The 27,581-nt window shown below is 41.4% G+C and overlaps 1 protein-coding gene across 1 annotated transcript in view; it reads left to right on the forward strand.

Moving 5' to 3' along the window:
* Window positions 1-698: 698 nt before the first annotated feature.
* Window positions 699-27,581, forward strand: part of PHEX (phosphate regulating endopeptidase X-linked) — a 142,878-nt gene continuing 115,995 nt past the window's right edge. The window contains exons 1-3 of the mRNA XM_084637535.1: window positions 699-1,147; window positions 4,796-4,864; window positions 8,998-9,159. Coding sequence (XP_084493661.1) covers window positions 1,024-1,147; window positions 4,796-4,864; window positions 8,998-9,159 — 355 coding nt within the window. The 5' untranslated portion in view covers window positions 699-1,023. The remainder of the gene's footprint in view (window positions 1,148-4,795; window positions 4,865-8,997; window positions 9,160-27,581) is intronic.

Here is a 27,581-nt window from a genome sequence, read left to right on the forward strand (position 1 = left end):
TCTAATAAATTGGTTAGTCTCTAAGGTGCCACAAGTACTCCTTTTCTTTTTGCGAATACAGACTAACACGGCTGTTACTCTGAAACCATCAAAAGTAACTTTTGTCCAAATTTAAACCTTGGAACTGGAAATCCCTGTAGCTAAACCTTCCCCCATCCACAATTGCCCCAAATGGATATATTCTCTGCTATCCCACTCATAGTAGCAGAAATGTTTCGTTCAGAATCACGGTGTCTTTTACTAACATACACAGCAGCACCACAGGACCTAGAATATGGCTTGTCTGAAATTTAAAAAAAGAGAGAGAACTCTTCTGTAGGTTGTCTTAATTACTGCTTTGCACTGCAACTGAGCATGACTATGATTTTTGGCACATAGTATCATATACAAAGTTCCCAAAATAAAATACTACAGGATATCCCAAAACCCCCTAGGAAACTTTATAAAGGGATTTGTACACTTGAGAGGATGTCTTTTCTGATGAAGACAAATGATGCAGCAAGGATGATTAAAGAAAAAGGAATTCTGTTCAGCAGATAATTAGGTTCTTTAAATAGGTGCAAGAAAAACCACTCCACCAATTTTAGTGTTAGAAAACGTTTGCTAGAAGTTTAGTTTTGATAGTAAAGGGTTTTATCGCTATATGTTTGAGTAGCTAAAATATCTGTTCAGCACTATTGTGAAATATTCATGTTCTGAACAGATAAAAGAGATTATGAAGTGATTGGTTCATACAGACTTTGCAGACAGCAAGAGCTGTAAATAAAGTAGTCACTGTTTGTCATCCCAAGTCCTGGTCAGAGGAAAATTTAAGACAGTCAGTGTTTCTTGTGTGTGTTTTTTTCGTTTTGAGATAGAGTGTGGGCTAGGAAATGTTTCATGACAGGAACTTTAAGTTGTAAATAAGAAAGTGACAGAAAAGACAGAGCTTATAAAGAGGGTTTGTGACTAGCTGAAATGCTGGCAAACCAGCAGTAAAAAGAAAACAAGATTTCTTCTAGAGTGCTTTCTAAAATCATTCTAATGGAAGGAGAGGCAATGGGGAATTCGGCGCCAGTCGCAAAGAGGACTGCCAGCAAAGCCATTCGGATAGCCCTTGGCGTACTCATAAGTGGTATTATAGTGCTTGGCATTGCACTTTTTCTAGGTAAGTTAAAAGTTATACATTAGCAAAATTGAAACTCTCTCAAGGTTTTCTGCTTCTTGCTGGGATGCTTACCTATGCTTACCTATATGGCTTACCTATGCATAGTTTTGGCTATATTCACCATCCTTTCTCCCTCTGCTGTTTTATTTTAAATGGAAATGAAAATATTTCAATAAAGCCATTTGTAAAACAAACTGTTATAGTTGGGAGCTGCCACACCAGCAACCACAGCTTTGAATACTTTATTTGAATGTGACTGTTCAGTAGAAAGTACTCTATTAAGAATTGTGGTCTTTTATAGTTTAGGGAGAGACTGGTAAAATTATGTGTATCAATAATGCTGATTTACTGAAAGATTCTGACTGATATGGGTTAATAGTTTCTGTTTGCAGAAACCTGAGCTCTCAAGTGTGAGTGTTATGGAATCCCTGTGGTTATTCATTTCATTTGCTCACCATCAGGATTTGACTAAATGTTCTGCACGTTTCTTTATACCAGTTAATGTTTTTCTGTGATGAATCATGGAATCTTCTTTGGAAAGATGGTAATCAAATGCATGGTGGTTGAAATTAAACTATTTGCATCAGATTTATTAGCTACAGTTGAACAGAGTGGAGAAGGAATATTTTCCTCTCCAGGATCTGGAGTTTATTGTGAACGAATTTTGTAGGGATATTGCTTAAAGTACATTCACGGATCTATAAAATTATGTGGAATATATTTGGTTGTGCCAAAGATGCCTACTACTAAATGAAAACCATCTGGGAAAGCAGTATTTCATAAAAGCTCAATAGGGTCAGATCCTCATGTGGAGTAAATCAGTGTAATTTGTTTGAATTTGACAGAGCTATGCTGCTTTACACCAGTTGTGAATCTGGCCTCTAAGGATGTTAATGCATTTTATTTCTCTCAGCTCTTTTATAGTCTTGTTTGAAAGGTATACTAGCCCTAGACTCTATACTGAGAACCACTATTTAAAATCTCCTGTATGTCAGCTAAAAACATCTATATGAAAAACTTAAAGCAACAGGCTACAGTATGTTGGTCCTGAACCTGCAAACACTTACACATGAGTAACTACACATATAAAACAAGGAGTCTCAGGGAATTCAGTTGGACTCTTAATGAGTGTGAAACTTCATACATCCATAACTTCTGGCAGAATCAGGTCCACAGTTTGAGTGCAAAATAGAGTATCACACAGCTAGGAATAATCATAAAAAGAGGGCTTATTTTCTTCTTCTTTGTATTTATTACTTGAAGATAATATATAACCTAAGTCACTAAAGTTCACTGAAGATGCAAGTTCTTTATCCAATGTTTAGACATGAAAATGCAGGCAAAAATATGTAATGCTAAAAAGACAATTATATAAGGATAATAGGGGCCACCCTGCACCTAGTGGTCCATACTCCCACTGACTTCTTTGGGAGCAGGATCAAGACCACCAGCACCCTCAGCTCCCCTTCACCTTGCTGGGAGTTTTGGGGGCTCAGCATCTCTGATAATCAATAAGAAGCTGGAAAAATTGTCTCTTTCTGACTAGTGGGGTTTCTTGTTTGTATTTTCTGCACAAAAAAACAAGTTCTGTAGCAAGACTCGAAACAGCTACCAGAGTATATCAGTAAACTTCCAATAGAGTCCTCTTCCAGGAATATCTGACATATATAGGAATGTTGGCATAGCCCTGAACATCCCATCCAACTAGTTACCTCCGCACTGTCACTTTCCATTGGGGACTCTGTGAGGGGAGGGTAGCTTAAAATTCTGGCTCTGATTCTGTATAAAATGTGCCAACAGATTCCAGAATGGAAATACACTGATTTCAGCCAGGCTCCATGGACACGTCCTTCCCTAGTCAGCTTGGCCCAGGGCACTTTGAGAACCCAGCCATCAGTTTGTCATTAAACATCTTCAGGAGCCTCATATCCCATATAAATTAGTAACTTATGGCCCAGCCTAATCTCCTGCTCTGGTGGTAGGAGCAGAGGGGAAGGAAAGATCACTCTGCCCATTCCTTCTCTGGCAGCAAGATCAGAGAATAAGGCGATTTAAGGTTTGATTTCAATACCCTTTGCCCCTGCTTCACTGGTAGCTTTGGACTTCACAAACTGTAAAGCTAGTGAGAGTATTTCTGTGGCTTTTAAAGTCTTCTCACATTGAGGTATTTATACCACTTATTTTCTTAGAAGTCTGGAAATAACCTTAAGAAGTAGATGCAGAATAGGTGTAACAGGTAATACAATCGTGATTACATGTAATAATCGGTTCTGGTAACATCAGATGGCAAGACAATTGAGCTGGTCAAAACTTTTCAACTGAAATAATTTCCCTCAAAAAAATAGGGTTTAATCAAAAACAAAAATGTGTTTTTCAAAATTTTAATTTTTTTTTGACAGGAAATTTCTAAACAAATCAAAATGTTTTGTTTTTGTATTGAAATTTTGTTTTGTTTTTTGAAAACCAACAGTTTTCAGATTTCATAAATATCAGATTTCCCCCAGCCCCCTTCTTCCTCTTCTTTTCCCTTTTTAACACTGAGCGCAACAGAACGGATAAGGGCTAGGCTTCTTTTTTCACTTTATAACGTTGTCCCTTTAAATTCTCGGTATCTTTTCAAAAGTTGGAGAAGTTTTGAAATGTTATAAACTAGAAAAAGGAAAAAAAATGAATTCCTCCTAAACATGCAACCTGCCCCCCCAGCAACTTTGTGGGGGTGTTATTCATTGTAATGCACTCAGGGAATAGGAGAGAAAGGAGGAAAAACAACAATTTGCACGGTTTTAAAAAATATTTAGAGAAAATTTTGAAGAAACAAAAAGCGATTCCCTTTCAAACCACAAGAAACAGAACCAACTGGTACATTTCAACATTTTTTTTTCATTTCCCCCCCTCATTGTTATACCAGATCTACAAGACAGCAACACTCAAAGGATTTATTACTTTAGCTCCCAGAGGAACTGCACATATATTTTGTGGATAACCTTTTGAAATATTAGACTTGGAAAGGTCTGAAAACAAGTAAAGAAGCTAAAGCACAGCAGCTGTCTGAAGCCTCTGAAAAGCTGAAAATTACTAGGGACACTGTAAAGCCATTTTGTTAATTTTTTAAATTACCGCACTGGTCTTGTTTTAAAAAAAATGCAGTGTTGTGATGCAAGAGAATCTACACAAGGTTGCAATGACCAATGGGTGTGAGATCTTCCAAGCTGGTAAATAAACAATGTGTTGATGTCAGCCCAAGAACTAGCATCTCTGGTACACTGGCCTTCTACCAGTGATGCCCTAGTGTTAGCCATTTAATGTTGTCTGAAGGTGAGGTGCCTGCTTTTTCATGCTGCTATTTTTAGACTTATGAAAAATAAAATGGCAGCACGTGTTTCATAGAGTCATAGAATTTAAGGCCATAAAGGACCACCAGATCATCTAGTCTGATCTTCTGTACATAAACAGGCCATTAAACACCACCCAGCACCTACTTAGCAATTTATTGAGACAAGAGGCATTCAGACAGAGTACAAAAATTACATTCTGTAGTATGTATATGGCAGGGTGTTCAAGCTACAGAGTTCATGATGTTTGACTCAAAATGCTAACAATTAATTCATTGCAGTACAAATTATCCCAATTTGTTTTTCCATTTTGCAGTTAGCCAAGGTCTTATCAACCTTCATCCTAAGCAACAGTATTGCTTGACTTCAGAATGCGTTGAAGCTGGTAAGCAACACTTTTCAGTCTTGTTTTGTATCATAATTACAATACTTTAGTTGAGAGAAATATGAAATATTGATAGTATTCTATGGTTCCATGACTCCTTTTAACTTAAGAAGGCTTGGTAACAGTGAATACATGTCAAGATAATTTAAAAACCAATGCAGCAGCAATTTACTGTAGTTCTATTTTGCTTTTGTTTTTGTAGTGCTAGCATGTTGTACTGTATCCTGTCTTTTTTTTTTTACTGTAGGTCTAGTGTTGGATAAAGTCACTTTTAGGAATGCTCATATTAATGAAATTTCCTTTTCAGTAGCCAGCAAAGTAACTTATCAGCAAAATGTTAATAATCACATAGACGCTGTAGGGCCTGATCTAGCAAATCCTTAATACCACGTGTGGTGACAATGGCCCTGATGCCACAGCTTGTTGTGTGCAGGCAGACTGCTGTGCCCATTTAGAGAACCATGTGGTCATTTTTTTAGGATATGGTGGCAGTAAATGTTTGCAGGCAAAGGGCATTATAAAGCCAGGGTGACATTTTCTAAACTGCTCAGCTTTGGCTTAATCCTGCTCCCATTGAAAACACTGGAGGTTGTCCAATTGACTTTAATGAGAGCAAAATTAGACCAATGCTTAGTACATTTGAAAATCTGACTGTCAAAGTCAAACAAAGTTGACAATATGGCATCTTTTGGGGTATTTTTTCAGGCCCCATAATGTATGGAGTTTGGATTGCACTTGATTGTTTAGCTGAACTTCTTGAGACTACAGAATTGGTTTGTAATCTCATTAGAATAAACTTTTTCATGAGATTTTCTACAGTTACTATTTCTACTTTGCCTTTTGCAACAACAATTTTTTGGGGGTATTTGGGCACTTCTACCTGCAGCTGAACCCTGAAAGATGAGAGAGAGAGAGAAAATAGGAAGCAATAGGGTGGAATAAATTGACTAAATGTTTAAGAACCACAAAGAAATATGGGGTTTATTTTGAGATTTGGAAAAAACGGGGGCCCATATTTTATCTGAACTGTTTTTCCTGTTTCTTATGTTTGTTAGTTGTGCTAATGTATGGCTGACCATAATATTTTTTGCTGGATCAACAAAAATTGTCACTCTGCACAGAGTTTAGAGTCAGAACTGGAGAGCTACTTGACTCAACTGTCTTACTTCAAAAAGCAATGAGTAGTGAATCTCTTCAGTGTATTCTTAAGGTCTAGGTCACAGCTTGTCTTACAACTATTCAAAAGCTGTACAATAATTGCCTAAGGGCAAAGCATCCAGTAAAGATGGGCCCAAGCTATACAGTACTGATGTGGATTAGGATCTTCACTTTCAAGGGAGTTCAGAGCTTCAGTTTTAGTTCAAGTTTGTCTCTAATATTTGAGACATCACAAGTGGAGTTCAGAATGTATGGGAAGGTAAAAGGAGGTGGTTGCGTGTGTTACAAAGGACAAAGACTATCTTTGGGCTAATATAGAGTATGTTTTATTGATTTCTTTACAAACCTGTGTGTGCTTGCTGGACACTATAAAAGAAGAAACAATGTAATGTTATTTAGGGTGAAAATAGGGACAGTTCTGATTTAGATAAGAACCAAACCAACCTTCATCAAAACTCCAACCAAACCAATCCTGAACTTTCTCTCTTTGTAGCTATCCAATGATCATTTAAAAATTCCACACCGGCAAAGTTATTGTAATGACAATTCCAACCTAAATAAAACTAGCAGGTACTGGAAATATTACCACAGACTTCCAGTCCAACTTTCAGAGCAAAACTGTTTGGATAAAATTCAAAACGTATGGATGTTTAGCCAAACTGAGCTGAACTTCTGAATCTTTGCAGTTATATCCACCGTAGGTGCAGGTGGCTTCTGCTGTGCCTGAGAGAAGCAATGTTTTTTACATTTCAAATCTATTCTGATTGATAGTGAAGTGGGGACAAGAAAACTGCTCAGTAACCTGTTCCATGCACACCATCCAAATCAGATAATCTAGCGATCACATGCATATTTATGCCATAACCATTTATTATTATTTATTATTGTGGAAAATTGAAAGGTGGATAGGGAATTGGTTAAAGGGGAGACTACAACGGGTCCTACTGAAAGGTGAACTGTCAAGTTGGAGGGAGGTTACCAGTGGAGTTCCTCAAGGATCAGTTTTGGGACCAATCTTATTTAATCTTTTTATTACTGACCTGGGCACAAAAAGTGGGAGTGTGCTAATAAAGTTTGCAGATGATACAAAGCTGGGAGGTATTGCTAATTTAGAGAAGGACAGGGATACCCTACAGGAGGATCTGGATGACCTTGTAAACTGGAGTAATAGGAATAGGATGAAATTTAATAGTGAGAAGTGTAAGGTCATGCATTTAGGGATTAATAACAAGAATTTTAGTTATAAGCTAGGGACGCATCAACTAGAAGTAACGGAGGAGGAAAAGGACCTTGGAGTATTGGTTGATCATAGGATGACTATGAGCTGCCAATGTGATATGGCTGTGAAAAAAGCTAATGTTGTCTTGGGATGCATCAGGAGAGGTATTTCCAGTAGGGATAAGGAGGTTTTAGTACCTTATATAAGGCACTGGTGAGACCTCACCTGGAATACTGTGTGCAGTTCTGGTCTCCCATGTTTAAGAAGGATGAATTCAAACTGGAACAGGTACAGAGAAGGGCTACTAGGATGATCCGAGGAATGGAAAACTTGTCTTATGAAAGGAGACTCAGGGAGCTTGGCTTGTTTAGCCTAACTAAAAGAAGGTTGAGGGGAGATATGATTGCTCTCTATAAATATATCAGAGGGATAAATACCAGAGAGGGAGAGGAATTATTTAAACTCAGTACCAATGTGGACACAAGAACAAATGGATATAAACTGGCCACTAGGAAATTTAGATTAGAAATTAGATGAAGGTTTCTAACCATCAGAGGAGTGAAGTTTTGGAATAGCCTTCCGAGGGAAGTAGTGGGGGCAAAAGATCTATCTTGCTTTAAGATTAAACTCGATAAGTTTATGGAGGAGATGGTATGATGGGATAACATGGTTTTGGTAATTAAATATTCATGGTAAATAGGCCCAATGGCCTGTGGTGGGTTTTTAGATGGGGTAAGATCCAAGTTACCCGGGAAAGAATTTTCTGTAGTATCTGGCTGATGAATCTTGCCCATATGCTCAGGGTTTAGCTGATCGCCATATTTGGGGTCGGGAAGGAATTTTCCTCCAGGGCAGATTGGAAGGCCCTGGAGGTTTTTCGCCTTCCTCTGTAGCATGGGGCACGGGTCACTTGCTGGAGGATTCTCTGCTCCTTGAGGTCTTCAAACTACAATTTGAGGACTTCAATAGCACAGATATAGGTGTGAGGTCTTTTTTAGGAGTGGTGGGTGAAATTCTGTGGCCTGCATTGTGCAGGAGGTCAGACTAGATGATCATAATGGTCCCTTCTGACCTAAATATCTATGAAAAATTATGGAATTTGATTTTTACTGATAACCAGGAGAGAGATTGTTTGGTATATGGCTCAAAAAAACTTTCTAAAAGCCACTGACTATTAGACTCGATGCCTTTATCAGAAGAGTCTCCTCTCTAATAATAATCAGTGGGCATTCAGTCAGAAAGCTTAAACAGGAAGTATTTTCTTTCCTCTCTTCCAAGGTAGTAAAGAATTTTACACATTTTCCTTGAGTGCTACGCTGCTGCCAGTAAAGAATGTATAATTTTGAGGTGTTCTAATTACAGCCTGTTTGACATGCTCTGATATTAAATGGCTAGATAGACTTCACTCTGTCCTTGCAAGATGGAGATTCCATTTCTATTCAGGTTCTATAAATTTGATTTTTTTGTAGATCTGGCTGCAGAGATCATCTCATAACAATCAATGGCAGGTTTGTCCAAATTAGTTATCACAATGAATGCACAAATATTTTGGCTGTTATTTGACTTATGAATGGGCAAAGTTAGATTCTGGAAACAGCAAGACCATCACAAGCCAGGGAATGATCTTTATCCTTCAGATGAGGGTGAAAAACCTTGCTGGGATAACTGATGTATGTTAACTATCATTTTGGGATATAATCTGTCAGAATTTTAAATTTTGCTGAAACAGTTGATAAATCCATGTGATACTTTACAGCTGCCTCCATCTTAAGTAAAATAAACCAGTCTGTGGATCCCTGTGAGAATTTTTTTCGGTTTGCCTGTGATGGCTGGACATCTAATAATCCCGTTCCTGAAGACTCATCAAACTATGGAGTTTATCCTTGGCTGAGGCACAATGTGGACCTCAAGTTGAAAGGTAAATATGTTCTTTCTGAAAGCAATAAGAGCTCTTTTCACTGCAGCTTGTTAGCTGGCTTTATAGAGAATAAATATTGATTCCATGCCCTTCCTTCATTTAGATTTATGTTGAATAACATCCAACAGAACAACATCACATTCTCTTTTCATTGCATTTTTGTTGATGCTTTTGATAAGAGTTACGTTAACAGAAAACAACATGAGAAAAACACACTGTGTATTGGGGGCCGGGGAGAGAATGTTTCTGCTGGCAACCCAATGAAACATGAATCCAGTAACGCATTGTGTGTCCAGCAGAGAATTATATTGAAGGGAAAGACTGCAGGATTTGATCAGATACTTCTTAGGCCACGTTTACAGCGGGGAAATTTTCAAAACTTTTCCTCACCGGTTCAGTTGAAAGGGAACTAAAATTAATGGGATCTCTGGGATCCATTTTTGCTACTGTTTTTAAAAAGCGCTTCTTAATGAAATGGTAGTAAAAATGAGTCTGTCTGTCCAAGCTTTTTCTACACTGGGGATATCACTGGTTTTAACAGTTTGAAGCAGTGTTAGAACTCATGCAATTTTTAAATTCCCTCAGAATAGACAAAGACTTAGGGAAATGCATTAGCCTGATTGTCCCAGAAAGTGAACAGAGAGCTGCCCACATGCTACAAATGTGACTTCTCTGTTACATGTGATTGTCACATGACCTCATATTTTCCTCGCCAACATATTCTTTTAGAGCAATATTGTGTAGTTACCTTCACTCAATGTTGTTCATGATCTTTTCTCTGCTTTCTGTGTTTATTTGATCACTGATATTTTAAGCCAAAGCTCATTTTACCTGAGGCGGTGGTGTAGCTGTGCCCACAGACTGTTTGAAGAACTATGGTTTGCAATGTTCTGAGCATGTTTACTTAATTTGTTGACGTAGAATGGCAGATCAGATCTTAGTATTCTGCTTCATTTAAATTCCTTTGACAGCTGGTAAATAAGCCATCTAGGTGTGTGGCTCCCATTGAAATACCTGAACTGTCATCAGAAAAACAGAAAACTGTGTATGAGAATGTGCCTCTGAAGAAAAAAATATCCTGAAGTGGAGCTGTGTAGGGAGGTAGATATTTTTATCTGAACATGACCAGACTTCGTGCTGGACTCCATAGCTGTGCCACCTCAGCAGGAAGTTCTACAAGGAAGAAGGATGATGTTGATTGTTAGGTAGGAAAAAGTGTCAGATTTTTATAATCTTGACTGAAACTGTGAGTCATGTAATGGAAAGGAGACTGTTGTGCAAGATTTAATATTCTCTTTAAAGTGCCTTAACATAGTACAGTGAAAACGTGTTGCTGAAATAACAACCACCTGCTCTGAGCGCAGCAGGGTGGAGAGTGATCAGCACTTTTGTGTTGCACTAAAATAAACTCATTGGATTTATTGACTTCAGGGATTTTTTTGGTGCATCTTATGGGCCTTCTCCAACTAACTTTCTTCAGTAAGGTCAGCATACCGTGTACGTTCACTCTAGATACCATTAACTGTTTTTACAGCTGTGCTCAGTTACAAATGCTCCAATAATTGCTGTGTTAGATCTTTCTTGAGGATGTCTCTGAACCAGTAAAACTATTGCTGAAGTCTGGTTTAAGTTTTGCTTTCCTAATATTACTGCTGCCAAAAGTAGCTTCATGTCGTGCACCGACTGCAACCTTTCATAAGCCTGATTTAATTAGCATTGTAGCAAGGTTTATTCAGCCACTGTGGACCGTTACTATAAACTACAATATAGGTCACCTCTCACTAGAGCTGGGCAAAATTGTTTGGTGTATTTGCCGAAAAATGCTATATTGCTCAACCCAAAACTTTTTGAAAGTTTGATCAAAAGTTTTCCAGGCCCAGATCGAGAGAAGAGACTGTGTGTGTTTGTTCCCCCTTGTCACTTTTAGACCAGTGGGCAGCACACTTGTCTGGAACATGGGGGACTCAGGTTAGAATGCCCATTCTGGAACAGACTTGAACTCTGATGTTCCCCCACCCAGGTGAGTGCCCTAACCACCAGGCTACAGGCTATTCTAGGGTAGGCTGGTCTCAATCTCTCCTGCTGAAGCTGCTCCACTTTGTATAAATGCTTAAATATTCATTGGAGCAAGGACTTGACTTCTGGTCTGGCCCCTGCTAAGGGAGTGCCCTAACCATTAGCCAATTGGCTATTCTGTTCTGCTCTCAGTCTTTCCTGTTGAAGCAGCTCCACTTTGTATAATTACAGTAGAATCTCAGAGTTACGAACACCTAGGGAATGGAGGTTGTTCGTAACTCTGAACAAAATGTTACGGTGGTTCTTTCAAAAGTTTACAGCTGAAGATTGACTTAATGCAACTTTGAAACTTTACTATGCAGAAGAAAAATGCTGCTTTTAACCATCTTAATTTAGATGAAACAAGCACAGAAGCAGTTTCCTTCCCTTGTCAAATCTTTTTTAAACTTTCCCTTTAGTTTTTTAATAGTTTATGCTTAACACAGCACTGTATTGTATTTGCCTATTTTTCGTCTCTGCTGCTGCCTGATTGTGTACTTCCAGTTCCAAACGAGGTGTGTGGTTGACTGGTCAGTTCGTAACTCTGGTGTTAGTAACTCTGAGGTTCTACAGTACGTAAAATTTACTGGGCCAGAGAGAGAGACAGAAAATGACTCTATAGCCTAGAGATGCAGGCACTCACCTGGGAGGGTAGGAGATGTGGATTCAAATCCCTCCTCTGAATCAATAATGCGGAGATAAGATGGTCATCCCAGGCAAGTGCCCTAAATACTACGCTAAGGGGTGTAATTCCTCCATTGCCACAGTTTCAGAACCAACTTTTTTTCCTGAAGTTTTGGTTTGCTGGCCAAACTGAAAAATAAATTAGTCACTCAGCCCCACCTCTCGCCCTTGTTTTGGGGGATCTTAGCCCTTTTAACAGATAACACTAGTGAAGGATACCATACTAAACCTCATACTGAAACATTTTTGGGAGGTGGGTTTAGTGAAGCAGGGATCAGCAAGATGGAAAGAAAAGGGAAGGGGAATGAGGGGGACAGGGCAGGGCAGAAGAGAATAAGAGGGGCAGGTGTGGAGTGAAGCTGAGGTGAAGAGATTTGGCAGGGAGGGGAAGGGTTGGAGCAAACAGCCAATCAGCACAGGGTAAAGCAGTGGTTCTCAACCTATTTACAGTTATGGGCTGCATCCAATACTACCTCTATGGCCCTGAGGATGTCACATGGGCTGTAGCTCTGTGCTGATTGGGCTGCAAACGGGCCGCAGGTTGAGAACCACTGGGTAGAGAAAGTCCAGTCAAAAGTGTAGGAAATTATCTGAGAGTGCACCCTGCTTCTGCTCCAACCGGTGGGAGACTCTGACGGGGTTCTCTCTGCAGTTCCCCCCAGGATGACATAGTGGTGTGGAGGGGAAGCATTGCCTAGGTCCTAGTGCCTCTATATTGTGTGTGTTGTTCTCCACTGTACAGTTCCCAGCCCCCCTACTCAACTCCATTTTACAACCTCCCACCAGTGCAGCAGTCCCTGCTTTGGCTGCTTCTGCCCCTTTCAATGGGAGTTGATGAGTGCTCAGCACCTTTGGAAATCAGGCCATTTATTTATGGGCCTAAATATGGACTTAAAAACCTAACTTTCGGCACCCACATTGAAAAATTTGGCCTTGGTCTTCTAACTACTGTCAGTGGCGCCTTGCGTTCTATTGTAGTTGTCCCTGTTGAACATCTAGTTGTAGACTAGGAAAAAAATCTTTAAAGGACTATTTACTACTTAAGTTCCAGGTTATGAAATATTTACCACATGAAAGAAAACTATTAATCTTACTCTGATAACATAGTTTGGGCATGTTTTGTTGTAGCTGTGTCAGTCCCAGGATATTAGAGAGACAGGTGGGTGATAGAATATCTTTTATTGGGCCAACTTGATATTACCTCATCGACCTTGCCTCTCTCATAGTTGGGACAGAAAGTCATGTTTTTAGTATTTATATTCTTTGATGATATGATATAGATGGAAGGCAATTTTTTATGGAATGTTCTCACTTAAAATGAAATATTTTCTGGTCTATTTACTAATCTCTGAATACTTCTCCATTTTAAGAAGAAAATAAGTAATCGGAGGGAGGCTTAGGTAGTGGTTTTTGGAAAGCTTAGTGATTGGATTCTGGTTTTTCAAGGACCTAATCAAAACAGAGTGTGTCTTGGTTTTGGATTCATGGACAACTGGAAATAGAGGGAGATTCCCAAACCTTCGTAGACAGTAGTAGAAGGACTAGAATTGGACATATCAGAAGCCAGAGATGAGTCCACAGTTAGTTCTTTCAGGATGCTGATAAATAAGAGCCCAGAATGAGGTAAAGGACAAGGCAGATGTCAGCTTCAGGAGTGGCAGGAGTATTCAAGCAGCCTGTCTGTGAAAGATTCATGGCCTTGATGGTGCATAACAACGAAAGGAATGGCTGAGAGTGGCAATGAAATTAGGGGATACCCCATGAGCAGTCAATGCCACCCACCTGCATCAATGGGCAGGGTAACTTGAGGCACCAGTGTTGAAAGTGGGACAGTTTCAGTGGCAAGGGAAGGAGACCCTCGCCAATGGATAATAGGAAGCTTCCCCCTGGCCCGGGAGTCTCTGGCACCCATTGGCCAGCTGGGGTAGAGGGGTGCTGATTGGTTACCTTTCCCCAGATGCCAGGACTTAGCCCAGCGCAGGGGCCATGTGGACCCTCATTTAGCTCCGTTCCAGAAGGCACTGGAACCAATTAAATATCTGGTTATAGGAGAGCATGGATGATGGGCGGATAGCACCCCTTTCTTGTGTTAAAGTTTAAGAAAAGTTCTGGCCTTCCTCTTATATCCATGCATATGTCTATCCTCATTTTGCTTCTGTGTCTACAGCAATTGGCATGTACTCAGTTTGCCCTCTTCTCCACTGGTTACATGCAGAGAAGGGACAAGAAATCTGTGTTTTTTGTTTAGCTGGGTAGGTTATGTTTTAGTTTTGCAAACGTAAAACCAACACTTTTTTTTTTTTGTATTTTGGTGTAGGGTTTGGGTTTGGGTTCGGGTTCACAGTCCACAGGAATATGAAATAGTAGATGCTTTTAATGTTTTGCCTTACTCACTTATAACAAATTCATACTAAAATAAATAATGTTATTTTCCCCTTTAAATATTTTTTCCATGCTCATAGGACTGAGAATTATTATTTTTTAAACAAACAGACCAAAACCCCTATGCAAACCCCATCCACAACATTTTAACAATATGTAATAGGTGAAATCCTAAACCTATTAAAGTCCATTATAAGACTTCCATAGACTTCAATAGGACCAAGATTTCACCCACTGTCTGGCAGCATACCGTAAACCAGCCTCCAACTTGCCAAAATTCAGATAGGTCATGAATTGAAAAATAGGGCTGTGTAATTTTGGTTTTGACCTAGATTCAGGTGCTACAAATCTAACATGAAACTTCCTGGTTGATATTTTTGGAATTATATGGAGTTTTGGTTTGTCTTTTGTGTATCCTCTAGTATTTAACCGTTGCTAGCTGACTGCATGATGAGAGACAAGGTTCGTGAGGTAATATCTTTTATTTGACCAACCTCTGTTGGTGAGAGAGACCAGCTTTCAAGCAACACAAAGCTCTGAAGTTTGTGTCTCACCAAAAGAAGTTGGTCCAATAAAAGATATTACCTCAGCCACCTTGTGTCTCTCATCTCTTGGGACCAACACAGCTACAACAATACTGCATAGGCTGTATGATGTCTAATATAAGACCACATTTGATTTGCAGTTATATTAGGTGCACTTCAAAAGTTTCCATCAGTTTGATGGAGGTTGTCAGTTCCAGTAGAGTTCCCAATCTTTAAGTATAGCAAATAGCTCTCATAGCAGTAGAATCTGTCAAAATGGAAGAAACATTTTAGGTGGGGCCCAAGTTGTTTAAAGAGAAGATCTTACACACTACTGCTGTTCAAGGTGAAATAAAGTGGAGTTTGCACTCTCTCTCTCTGTAAATGGGTTTCGTTTACCATGACATTTCCTGCTGAGTTATTTCAGTTCCAACTAAATTTCCATGTTGATCATTGACGTTTGTTTAGCATTTCGGAGCACTGTATAATCTTAGTATTTAAATGCGGATGATACTTTGCAAATTATGCAAAACTGGAATCCTGGGGTGAGTAAATCAGGACTCATCACCTGCAATACAATTTAATCAGCACTATACTATTTCTTTTCCCCCACCTGAAGTCTGCAGAACAACAATGTGCAGCTGTTTATGTGGCCAGGCAGGAAGCAATAAATTACAAAATTGTGCAAACATTCCTAAATTGCAGCATTGCATAGGAGGCTATTTAGAATTATATGAATAGTATGTAAAGGTGTCTTTCAGGCCTTCACATTTAATTTATAACTGTGGAAACCATTCTGCAGATTTTATCCCATATTGATCCTGGCACCTATTTCAGTCTAATTTGTTGATCTAAGCTTTTTATCATTGCTATGTTCAGATGAAAATCCTTTTAAATAAAATGAGGCATTCCCACTAGGGCTAATGTAGAGAAACAGAAGCCTCTTTGGGAGATATTCAATATGGTAATTCAAAGAACAGGAGATGGACAACAAAGAAAACAACTTTGCAGTGTAGTCAGTCTTTCACAAGATCATTTGCAAGAATTGTCTGTAAAGACAACTTTTTCATTTACATGACTTCAGGAAGGTAAAAATATCCCTTGAATGCTGAGATTTAGGGGCTTTAGGACAGTTGTGATCATGGATTCCTTTCTTTCTAGCAGATGCTAGAAGGCAGCCGTGAGTAATTGCTCTTCTGCTCTAAGGGATCTGCAATGCTGGTTTCAATAGGGTTCCATTCTATCATCCCTCCCCTTTGACTGACATATGGGACCATTTGGATGGGTAGAGTTTGGGCTGTGGTATTGTATACAATTGACACTCAGCTATAGACTTTAACCTCATCCAGCCACTGCTGCAGAAGATGAATGGCTACCCCAGAGTCTATGAACTTGGGGCATGGCTAAGAGCTAGCTAGCTTAACACATATTCATGATGAGACAGATATGATATTAATAGGATAGGGAAAGCAACCAGAAAGAGTGGAGAAGTTTACCGCCAATAGCTCGCTGAAGTGTTGTTGGATAGCTTGCTGGTCCAAGATGTGCAGGTAGAAGCAGACACCAATTATGTTTTTTATCCCTTTTGTTTAGCCTTCCTTTTTTGTGGGGACCTTGCTGCAATGTCCCACGCCTCTGTCACCTCATGAATGGGTTACTGTGTTGTACTCTACAAGGGCTCTGCATGAAACTTTTCAGACATTGCAGGTACTGTTAACATGCATCTACCTGTCAATGAAGCTGTACTTCCCATAAGAAGCCCCTAACGACCTCCTGTGCTCTGTGATCTGTGCTGGCAGCCAATTGATTCTGGGTGAAGTTTAGGGTGTTGGTGTTGATTTATAGAACCCCTCAATAGCTATTCTAGGTAGAGCTGGTTGGAAAAATTCAGACAAAACACCTTCTTCTGAGAATTTTGCTGATTTGTCAGAATTGAAACATTTTGTGGAGATGGTTCAATTTCAGGCAGGGATCCAGTGGAATGTCAGAAGCCTGTCCAGTTTCCTACCAGCTAGCCTACCCTGTTGGGGACATCAGGGCTTCAAGGGTCCATGGCTTTGGGACAGCCCAGCTATGCAAACTGCCTGGAAGTCCTGGGGTCCCAAGCTCCAAGAGTCCATGGCTTCAGGCAGTCGAGCCATAAAGACTGCCTTGAGGCCATGGCTCCATTTTCGTTCATAGGCAATTTTGAAATTTGTCTGTTTTCATTCCAAAAGGGGAAGAAAATCAAATAGCTCTAATTCTAGAAAAAGCATCGGTCCCCTGATTTAAATAATAGGAAGATGTTCTTGGTTGAGGGAGGCTTGACTCCTGAATGCATTTCCTTGGTTCACCAAAGATACAGTGACCTTTAGGGCACACTGCAAAACTCATCTCTTCTCTAATGGGTTCGCAAGATGCGGTAGGAAAGTCTCATTATGATAAAAAGGGAGATAGAAAGTTTATAGATTATAAACATTGGATCAAATTGTATGGATTTTAAAAAATGTTTTGCGTGTGTGTGTGCAGAGTTTTGAATAAATGTTCAATGTTTATGAATAAAAATAATTATTATTCATGTTAACACCTCAGGGTCTCAGTCTTACCTTACTAAACAAATCTCCAGGTGACTGCAATATACCACAGCCCTCTTAATTATATAGGACCTAAAAATTTTTACACAATATTTCACAAAAAGTGTGGCAAGGCACCTCTTTTGCCACATCAGCTTCAGCTTTTCTCACTTTGGCCAGAAGGGCTGGAGTAAATCAGTCCTATGCTGGAGGTTTTTAATTCTTAACTTTGGCCTATTTACAGTGGGCCTCATGGTAGGCCCAAGTAGTTCTTTTAATAAAAACAAACAAACCCCACAATACAAAAGAAATACATTTCCTTGCCCCTCACTGGACCATTGACTCATTATGCTGGTTTCTGGTTGTCAGCCCTTCCCCAAATAGAAGTAAACTCAGTGTTTCCCCTAAAGGGAGGCAAGTAGCTCCACCTAGGAAAAGCCTTTTCTCCCTGCTGCCTCTAGGGTTGCCAATTTTCTAATCTCACAAAACCGAACACCCTTGCCCCGCCCCTGCCCCATCTCTGGGGCGCTGTCCCTGCTCACTCTATCTCCCCTCCCTCTGTTGCTCACTCTCCTCCACCCTCACTCACTCACTCACACTCATTTTCACTGGGCTGGGGTGAGGGTTGGAGTGTGGGAAGGGGTGGGGATTCCAGGGGCCAGAAATGAGGGGTTCCCAGTGCGGGAGGGGGCTCTGAGCTGGGGCAGAGGGTTGGGGTGCGAAGGGGGTGAGGACTGTGTCTGGGGGTGCAGGCTCTGGGGTGGGGCCAGGGATGAGAGGTTTGGGGTTCAGGAGGGGGCTCTGGGCAGGGGGAAGGGGATGAGGGTTTTGGAGTGTGGGAGGGGGCTCTGGGTTGAGGTGGGGGTTAGGATGTGGGAAGGGGTACAGGCTCTGGGATGGGGGTGCAGGCTCTTGGGTGGGGCTAGAAATAAGGGGTTGAGGGTGTGGGGGGCAGGGTGTTGGGGTTCAGGGTGTGTTGTGTGAGGGCTCTGACTGGGGGTGTGGGCTCTGGGGTGGGGCTGGGGATTAGGAGTTTGGGATACAGGAGGGGTCTCCGGGCTGGGGCTGAGGGGTTTGGAGTGTGGGAGGGAGTTCTGAGCTGGGGGAGGGGATTGGGGCATGGGAGGGGATTTGGGGTGCAGGCTCCAGAAGGAAATTTGGGTGCAGGTGGAGGCTCATGGATGGGGTAGGGGGTTGGGGTGTGGGAGGGAGTTCAGGGTGTAGCCTCCAGGCAGTGCTTACCTCAGGTGGCTTCCGGGAAGCTGCCGGCATGTTCTGCCGGCTCCTAGGCAGAGGCATGGCCAGCTGGCTCTGTGCACTGCTTCCGCCCACAGGCGCTGCCCCCCTCCCCCAGCTCCCTTTGGCTATGTTTCTGGCCAGTGGGAGCTGTGGCGCTGAAGCACGGGACAGGGGTTGTGTGCAGAGTCCCCCTGGCCATCCCTCTGCATAGGAGCCAAGGGACATGTCCCCAACTCTGGGGAGCCGCATGGAGCCCTGCCAACTGGACTTTTAATGGCCCAATCAGTGGTACTGACTGGAGCCGCCAGGGTCCCTTTTCGACTGGGTGTTCAGGTCGAAAACCAGATACGTAGGTGTCTCTAACCTTGCTGCAGTTTGTTTCTCATCCATCCTCTCTCTCTTTCACCAGAGGGTTTTTTAAAAGGCCCTTAATTGGACCCAGGTCTAATTAATCTGAGGTAACCTCTTCTCAGTTCATAGGAAAAAAGGCCTTTGCCATTCTAGGACTGATATATCTGCCTTCCAGGATTCTTTTATAGCTGTCAGGTCTGACTTTGTCAGAAAGGTAGGGCTGGAAGGCACCTCAAGAGATCCTCCAGCCCCCAGCACTGAAGTAGGACCAAGATTACTTAAATCATCCCTGACAGGTGTTTGTTAAACCTGTTTTGAAAAGCCTCCAATGACAGGGATCCACCACCTCCCTTGGAAGCCTATTCCAGTACTTAACTGCCCTTATAGTTAGAAAGTTTTTCCTAATATCTAACCTAAATCTGCCTTGTTTCAGATTAAGTGGATTATTTCCTGTCCTGCCTTCAGTGGACATGGAGAAAAATTGATCACCATCCCCTTTATAATAGTCCTCAACATATTTGAAGACTGTAATCAGGCCTCCCCTCAGGCTTCTTTCCTCAAGACTAAACATGGCCAGCTTTTTTAACCTTTCCTCATAAATCAGGTTTTCGAAACATTTCATCATCTTTGTTGCTCTCCTCTGGACTCTCTCCAATTTGTGCATATCTTTCTAAGAGCAGCACCAAAGACACAGTACTTCAGCTGAGGATTCACCAGAACTGACTAGAGTGGGACAGATACCTTCCATGTCTTACAACACTCCTGTTAATACAGCCAATAATTTTATTGGCCTTTTTACGATCACATTTTATAGTCACACTGTTGACTCATGTTCAATTTGTGATCCACTATTGACCCCTCCTTTTCAGCAGTACCACTGCCTAGCCATTTTGTATTTGTACATTTCATTTTTTCTTCCTGAGTATAGTACTTTGCACCTGACTTTATTGGGCTTCATCTTGTTGATTTCAGACCAATTCTCCTACCTGTCAATATCATTTTGAATTCTAATCCTGCTAGCAACCCCTCCCAGGTTGGTGTCATCCACAAATCTTATAAACCTACTCTCAACTCTATTGTCCATGTTATTAAATAAATTAAAATAAATTGTGCCAGACCCAAGACAGATCTTTGTGGGACCCCACTAGATACATGCTCCCAGTTTAACAGGAAATCACTGATAACTATTCTCTGAGTATGATCTTATAATAGTTGTATACCCCCCTTACAATAATTTCATCTAGACCACATTTCCCTAGTTTGCTTATGATGATAATGTCATGAGGGGCTGTGTGGGTGAGGTAACATCTTTTATTGGAGCAACTTCTGTTGGTGAGAGAGACAAGCTTTTGAGCTCTGTGTGGCTTGTTTGTCTCACCAACGGAAGTTGGTCACCCAACGTGTCTCTCTAGTATCCTGGGACCGACATGGCTACAACTACACTGCATACACTGCATGTCGAAGACTCTCTTGGGTGTGTTGCATTCAGTATAATCTGTTTTGTTTGCATTGTTATCATTAGTGTGGCATTCATTGCTATTGTTATTCCTACTTCTTGTCTCTCATTCAGGATCACATTCAGAAGTGATATCACCAGCTTCTTCCCCCACATTCCGTATATCAGTGATTGAGTTTTTTGAGAATTCTTTCCAATACTATTAGGGGTGGGTAGAAGTTTCTATCTAACAGCATAATATGAAAAAAAGTTTTTTCAGAAGGTACTTGGTGAAGCTTTCGGTGTTTTTAATTGAGATTTTTACTTTACTGCCAGACAGTTCCCAAGTCCCAGTTATTAGTAAGAGTTCAGATATTTTCTCACTCTCTGAGCAGTTTGCTCATCCCCTCATCTCTGAGCAGTTTTCTCACTCTCTGAGCAGTTTGCTCATTTGGTGATGCCAAATGGTGGAACAGAATTGAGAAGTGTGCTCCAGTAATCCAAACGCAGAACTTGAATTCAAGAACTCCTGAATTCTCTGGCTCCAATGTTTTCTTTTAATCTTAATACATGCTGGTGCTTCAGTTTTCCCAATTTGTAAAAATGTATAATACCTGCATTGTAGACCTATTGGAAGCATTTAATTAGCTAATGAGTACAAATTATTGGACTATAAAATATTTTATGTAAGTGTTTCATTTACAAAGAGTGATGCTAACCTTTTACACTGCTCTCCCCATGTGGCTGAATTACTTCCAGTCTAACTCCCCACATTCCCTTTTTTGCCAGAGTCCGGTCAATAACAGTTCCTCCAGGGAACATGGGCCTTCTGACTCCAATTCCACAGATAATGGTACAATAAATACAGAGGTATTTATAGCTCTGCATAAAATTTGAGATTCAAGCATTACTCAAAATGTGAGACTTTGCCAGAAAGGTAAAACAAGATATGAAAGTCTGCCAACTCAGTACAGTACAACTTATTTTTTGTTAAAGTAACAACCTGAACAGGAAGTAGAACAGCCAGGAAGTTTTGCAGGCTCTTGTGGCATCTAGAAAGAAAAGCTGTATGTGTAATGTGTGTTTGGGAAACCATGGGTGAAGAAAGGAGATCATTTTGGTTCTTGAATGAGGTTTAAGGCTCCACAGCAGCTGAGCCACAGGATTCCCGCAGAGCCTTTCTGGTCAGAAGAGCAGAACACCACCTTCTTGCTTTTGAGTCTTGTGAGAGATCACTACATTGATACTGAGAGCTGACTTTCTATCACCCTTTCATTCTATTTTTGAGGCAGTATTTATAGTAGTTTTGTACCAAGCTTATCTACTGAAGCTGTTGTGTATATCAAAATGATAGATTTGTATCCAAAGATGAAAAAATTCTAAAACTATCATTGTTTTCTTTGTGCCTTCAATTCTAGAAAAAGAAACATTTATTACCTTAAAACCATGATAATCTCTGTGTCATCTAATTTTCCATATTCCCTGATGAAAACCAGTTATTGAAAATGCATGGTAAAACTATGAATAACATGAAGTAAAGCATAATGTTGCTGCTAAACATTACACTGCCGTTCTATCGTAACAATTTTGCCTATTACTCTTCTGCCACTGTTGTAAATTAATGGTTCTACTCTCTTATGGCTACGTGTGTATAACCTCCTGTAGCATGCTGCCACGAAAGTATACCTCCAAAGCTTTTATGAAAATAATGTTAAAATTAGGTTTGTGAAAACAGACCCTCCTCTCTCCAAAAGTTTATCAACGAATGTTGTTTTAGTTTGTGCGTAGTTATGTTCATTCAGTTTTATCTGAACTCAAGTGAGGTGTCTATCTTTTCACACACAAGCTCAGATAGGTTTTTTTTTATAAAATTCTTATACATAGCCCTTACAAAACATTGAAAGTGTAGCAATAGACTTTCAAAGCACTGTCATTTGGGCTACATGCTGCATAGTATGGCCTTCAGGCACCACTGAACAGCATTAGGAAGTAATTATATTAGCACAGCTGTATAACTGGCATTTTCACGTAAACCTCCATGTTGCTGAAATTGATATTGGCTGGCAAAATGGCTTCTTAGGAAAAAAGCAAAACTAAAATGGTATTATTTGAATCAGATTTGTTCAAGTGCACTTTTTATGAAATTGTTTGTCTTGAAAGATTTGTTCAACTTATTTATTTCTTCTTGAGATACAGTATCACTGTTGACTGATTAATTACTAAATCATCATAGAATTCTGATGGAAATGCATATTAATTACATCCTCATTAATGCCACATTAATTAGCAATGATTTAAGAGCATTACCATAAATGCCAAAGGAATCATGATGGGCCAATTATTTTCAAGTGTCATTAGACTATTTGTGGTCAGAAATACACTACCCTCATGAGGGAGGCTGGTGGATATTTACTGTGTCAAAAACTGAAACACATTTGTCGAGACGGTCTAATTGGTGTTGATGTTTATATCATTAGATGTACTTTAAAATAAATAGAGGAGGAAGCTGATTAAAACAGAGCAGGCCTGGATTAAGGCATAGGCCGTGATAGCCCACCCCTGGGGCCTGGAATCAGCTGACAAGAGCTCAGTTCCCCCTAGATTATATTTGTAGCCCTCATGGATACAAATAAAAGCTTCAAAAGGTGAAACAAAGTGAAGTGGTGCCTGCCTGAGCCTCTACAGAGCCTGAGTCAGTAGCTCCAAGAATAAGCAGCCCTGTTCATCAGAACTCTAAAACCTGCTGCCACCCAAGAAAGGGTAGGATACAACATGAGAGGGCTCTATGTGGGTTGTGTCCAGTGCCCTGGATTGCTTCTACTTGGCCTGGCAGGAAAGGAATATTTTCTTATTCCTAATTAAAAGAACACACAGAACAAGAGTGTAGCTTTAAACCTCTGCCTGTGGTGGAGCCCTGGGAGAGCATACACAGCAGTAACAGCTTAGTATGATTTAGTAGGTTGCACTTCATTAGCATATGCCAGCTCCTCTCCACTGGCTAGCATGGGGTGTGATGGGATCATGTCCCCATCCTTTGCCTGCTTTACTAGGATTCCTTCCACTATTGTTGGTGCGCAAGAGCTGAGGTTGTACCTGGCCCATGTAGAAAATCACAATGGGGAAAATGGCTTCTTCGCTCTTTTTCGCTTGAATTGGGGCACCTTTCAGCAAGCAGGTCTTACCACACTCTGGCGCTAGAGTAAATCTAGAAATGAGTGAGAGTGCACATGGGTCTCGAACCTAGGTTCCCACACAGTTCTCTCACTTCAGCTGCCACTGGGTAACTCACCCAGAACTATTGGAAGTGAGAGGCTAGCAGAACTCTGACTTCTCCAAGAGGCACTCCCCACGAGGATCCTGACTAAGGACAATAACCAGCCACGCTGATTGGCTGGACCATACAATTTAAGCCAGAAGGAGGCACAGGAAGTTGTCTGAGCAATGGGGAGACTTCCTGACAGCTGCACTGGACCTGACTCTTGCTTGATCCCTGGGTTGGACTCCGGTTCCGACCTCTAGGTCAGACTGCCCATGTCCCAGTCCTGACAGCTTGCTTGGACCACTAACCCCTTGACAGAGCATAACGTTCCAGACATGGATCCAGCAGAGCCCATCCCACCCCAAGGAACAATGACATCTTATGAGCAGGTAGCCCACAGACAGCCAAGTGATGCCAGGCACAGGCTATGCAGCTGGCTGCTGAAAACCAAGGTTGCAGGACCAACTGCTCCAGCTTCTTGCTGAGAGCACTGTGCTTTGGACCTGAGTCAGCACCCATCATTCCCCCTCTGGAGCGCTTTGACAGGGATGGCCAAAGATTTTGAAGTTTCATGAATCAGTGCTGCCTCCAATTCCTGCTTCACCCACAGATGTACTCCTCCAACGCAGCCAGAGTAGGCCTCCTAGTCAGCTTCCTGACTGGAGAAGCATTGGGTTGGGCCTGACCTTTACTTGAGATTGTCTAACTGGGGCACCTTCCAGCAAGTGATATCAACCATTTTTGGTGATCCCAATTGCACCTGCACCATAGAAGTCACCCGGCATAAGCTCTGACAGTGGCAAGATACAGCTCCCTCCTATGTAGTGCATTTCTGCTGGCTCATGTCAGCCTGAGATGAGGTGGCCCAACTACAATGGTTCTGGGTGTGGCCTGTGAGAAGCAATCAAGGATGAGCTGGCCCTGATTGAGAACCTAGCAGACCCAGATGCTTTTATTGATTTCACCGTCTAGATGGACAATCAATTGTGGGAATGGAGAAAAGGGGAGTGCCTTGACAAAGTGTACCCACAAGTCTGAACCATGGTCCTGACTGGAATGCGTGCCAGCTCCCGGTTAGGAATACCACACCTACAAGTTCTAGCTGAGTAAGGTGTACCTGGACATACCCAATAAATTCTTCCACAGTGGCCACTCATTGATGTGAATGTAGCCTGAACCCTCCAGATTCTCCTACAACTGAAATCCATCCCAGACCTAGTAGAGACAATTGATGGATCCCTCTTGTCCTTTGGGCGAGTGGCCATGGAAACTGTGCCCTTGGAGGCTACCATCAAAGGACATCCCGAGGTACTGAAATTCAATGTCATCTGTTCCCTGCACTTTCCTCTGATTCTGGTTATCTCCTGGTCAGTCTGCCATAAGAACGGGAACAGGTCAGCTTCCCCTCAGAGTTGTGCCATCAGCCCTGCCAGCCCACAGCGGGTGGTAAGTGTGCAATAGTTTTCTAAGGACAACAAGCGGAGCACTTGGCCTGGCTGGTTCAGCCACAGATCTTGAACACCAATTCCTCCCAGTAAAATGATTATGCAGATATATTTGAACCCCCTCCTCCATCACAGACTCCCTACCACCACCGTGGGAGTATGACTGCCCCATAGAATAGTAACCAGGGGTGAAGAAAGATTCTGTTTGGGTGCATTTATGCCATGTCCAAGCCTGAGCTATCTGCCCCACAGCCTTACCTTCAAGAAAACCTGTCCAAAGGGTTTATTTGCAAATCCACCTGTCCCCTGGGGTGCCAGTACTTTTCATGAAGAGGAAGAATGGAAGCCTCCAATTGGGTGTGTGGTTACCAGGCTCTGAACCAACTCATAATCAGGAATTGCTATCCACCATCACTCATGCAAGTGATTATTAGACCATGTGGAGGCTGTCTGGGTATACACCAGGGGTGGCCAAACTTACTGATTCTCCAAGCCACATACAACAATCTTCAGAAGTTCGGGAGCTGGGGAAAGCCTGCCAGGGCTCGGGATTTCAGACCCGTGGCAGGTACCTGCCGGAGTTCGGGGATTCAGCCCTGCTCCAGCTGAAGCCCTGAGATCCCCATCCCTGCTGCGCAGATGCCCCTACCCCACCACCCCGCTGAAAGGCAGATATCTCAAGCTCCCTTCCCCCAAGTCTGGTAGATTGAGAATGGGGGACTCATGGGGGGAGCCGCGAGCCGTACTTTAATTGTAAAAGAGCTGCATGCAGCTCACAAGCCACAGTTTGGCCACCCCGGTATATACCATGCTGGACCGCCAAGGGGCATACAACCTGTTATGTACTATAGTGAGGGATGAGTGGAAAACTGCTTCTTGAACCAGGTATGGTCACTTTGAATATCTTGTAATGACAGTTGATTTGACAACACACCCACCATATTCCAGCATGCCATCGATGATGTGTTTTCGGACGTGCTGGACCAGAATGTGGTGGTATTTCTGGATGACAAATTGATTTTCTCTGACATAGAGCAACACACCATGCATATCTGTACAACTGTCAAAAGGCTACGCCAGCATGGCCTCTTCACTAAGCTGGAAAGGTCTGTAGTTCACCAGTCCTCCATAGACTTTCTGAGGTTTCTCCAGTTCCCAGAGGGTGTCAAGATGCACCCATGCACAGTGAAGGCAGTCCTGGTTTGGGTGACACCTTGGAATGTTTGAGACCTGCAGCATTTCCAGGGATTTGCTAACTTCTATCATAGGTTCTTGCTGAGGTTCCCAGAATGAGTCACCCTCCTCACCTCCCTGCTCCACAAAAGCATCCCATTCCACCAGGTCTCTGAGGCTCAACAGTCCTTTCAATGCTAAAACTCACATTCACTTCTGCCCCTTTATTGGTCCTCCTGAATCCCACAGAAGCCTTCACCATGTAATGGAGGAGCTGAGAGCATGTGCTAGAGAAAGTATAGAAAGAAGCAAAGATAGTGGCAGATTGACAACAGAATGGGACAATAATAACCTGAGTCTGTGTTAAGGGTTTGATGAAAAATAAATTGTTGAAGAGGAAACGTGTGTAGCTTTTGTTTATAAATGTAATTATTGGTCTATCTGTATTTTAACCAAATTTGAGACAAACATTGACTCCTTGGATCCTGAAGAGTTAGCGGTTAAGATATTCTTGTAGAGCTATGTGAACTATTCAGAAAAAAGTTGAAATTTGAATTTTAAAATTTTCTACTTTTCATTTTGAATTCATAAAATAATCATCCAGTTTCAGACAATAACCAGCAACACTAGGTGTTATTTTTATCTGGGTAATACAGTAGACTATAGCTTGTTTTTTGATTATTTTTTTTAATTAAAGACCTCAACATTGTGACTTAAAAATGCAAAACTTTGTTTGGACAAAGATAATTTTTGCATATGAAATCACATTTCTGCACATTTTTTCTGCTCACTTGGTCATTTCCTGAACTTTTAACAAAGATCAAAGTATCAGCTTCATGTGTTAACTGAAAGCAAATTGAAAATAGCGCTTGCAAAATTTGTTTTAAACAACTTGTAAGGGCCACTACTCCAATTGTTTCTCTACCAGAGCAGCTAATATTAGCAATATTGTAACCACCACAAACATAGAATGAAAGACGCACTCCATCCTATACTGGTATTTTCACCTTCTCAAAACATTCCTTTTTTTAAGAAGAAAATTTCTTATGCTTAATCTCAATACAGAGCTGATTTTTTTAAAAGGTTTAACTAAATTGCATGAACCATTTTTGAGTTATAAGGGATTTCAAATTTAGTTTTTTGGAATTTTAGAAGCAAGCTTGTATTAAAAGAACAATCTTTTGCAGATTACCTTTAAAAAGGAGTGTGGTGTGAGTGGGAGGTATAGACTGAGCAAGTTAGACATCTGAACTAGAGCCCAGCAGGTGAATAAAGGTGAGTGACTAACAGAGATGGTGGCTTGTGATGGGGGGAAAAAAAGTA

This window comes from Lepidochelys olivacea (genome assembly GCF_965140295.1).
Source record: "Lepidochelys olivacea isolate rLepOli2 genome assembly, chromosome: 1".
In the NCBI taxonomy this organism is placed as follows: Eukaryota; Metazoa; Chordata; order Testudines; family Cheloniidae; genus Lepidochelys; species Lepidochelys olivacea.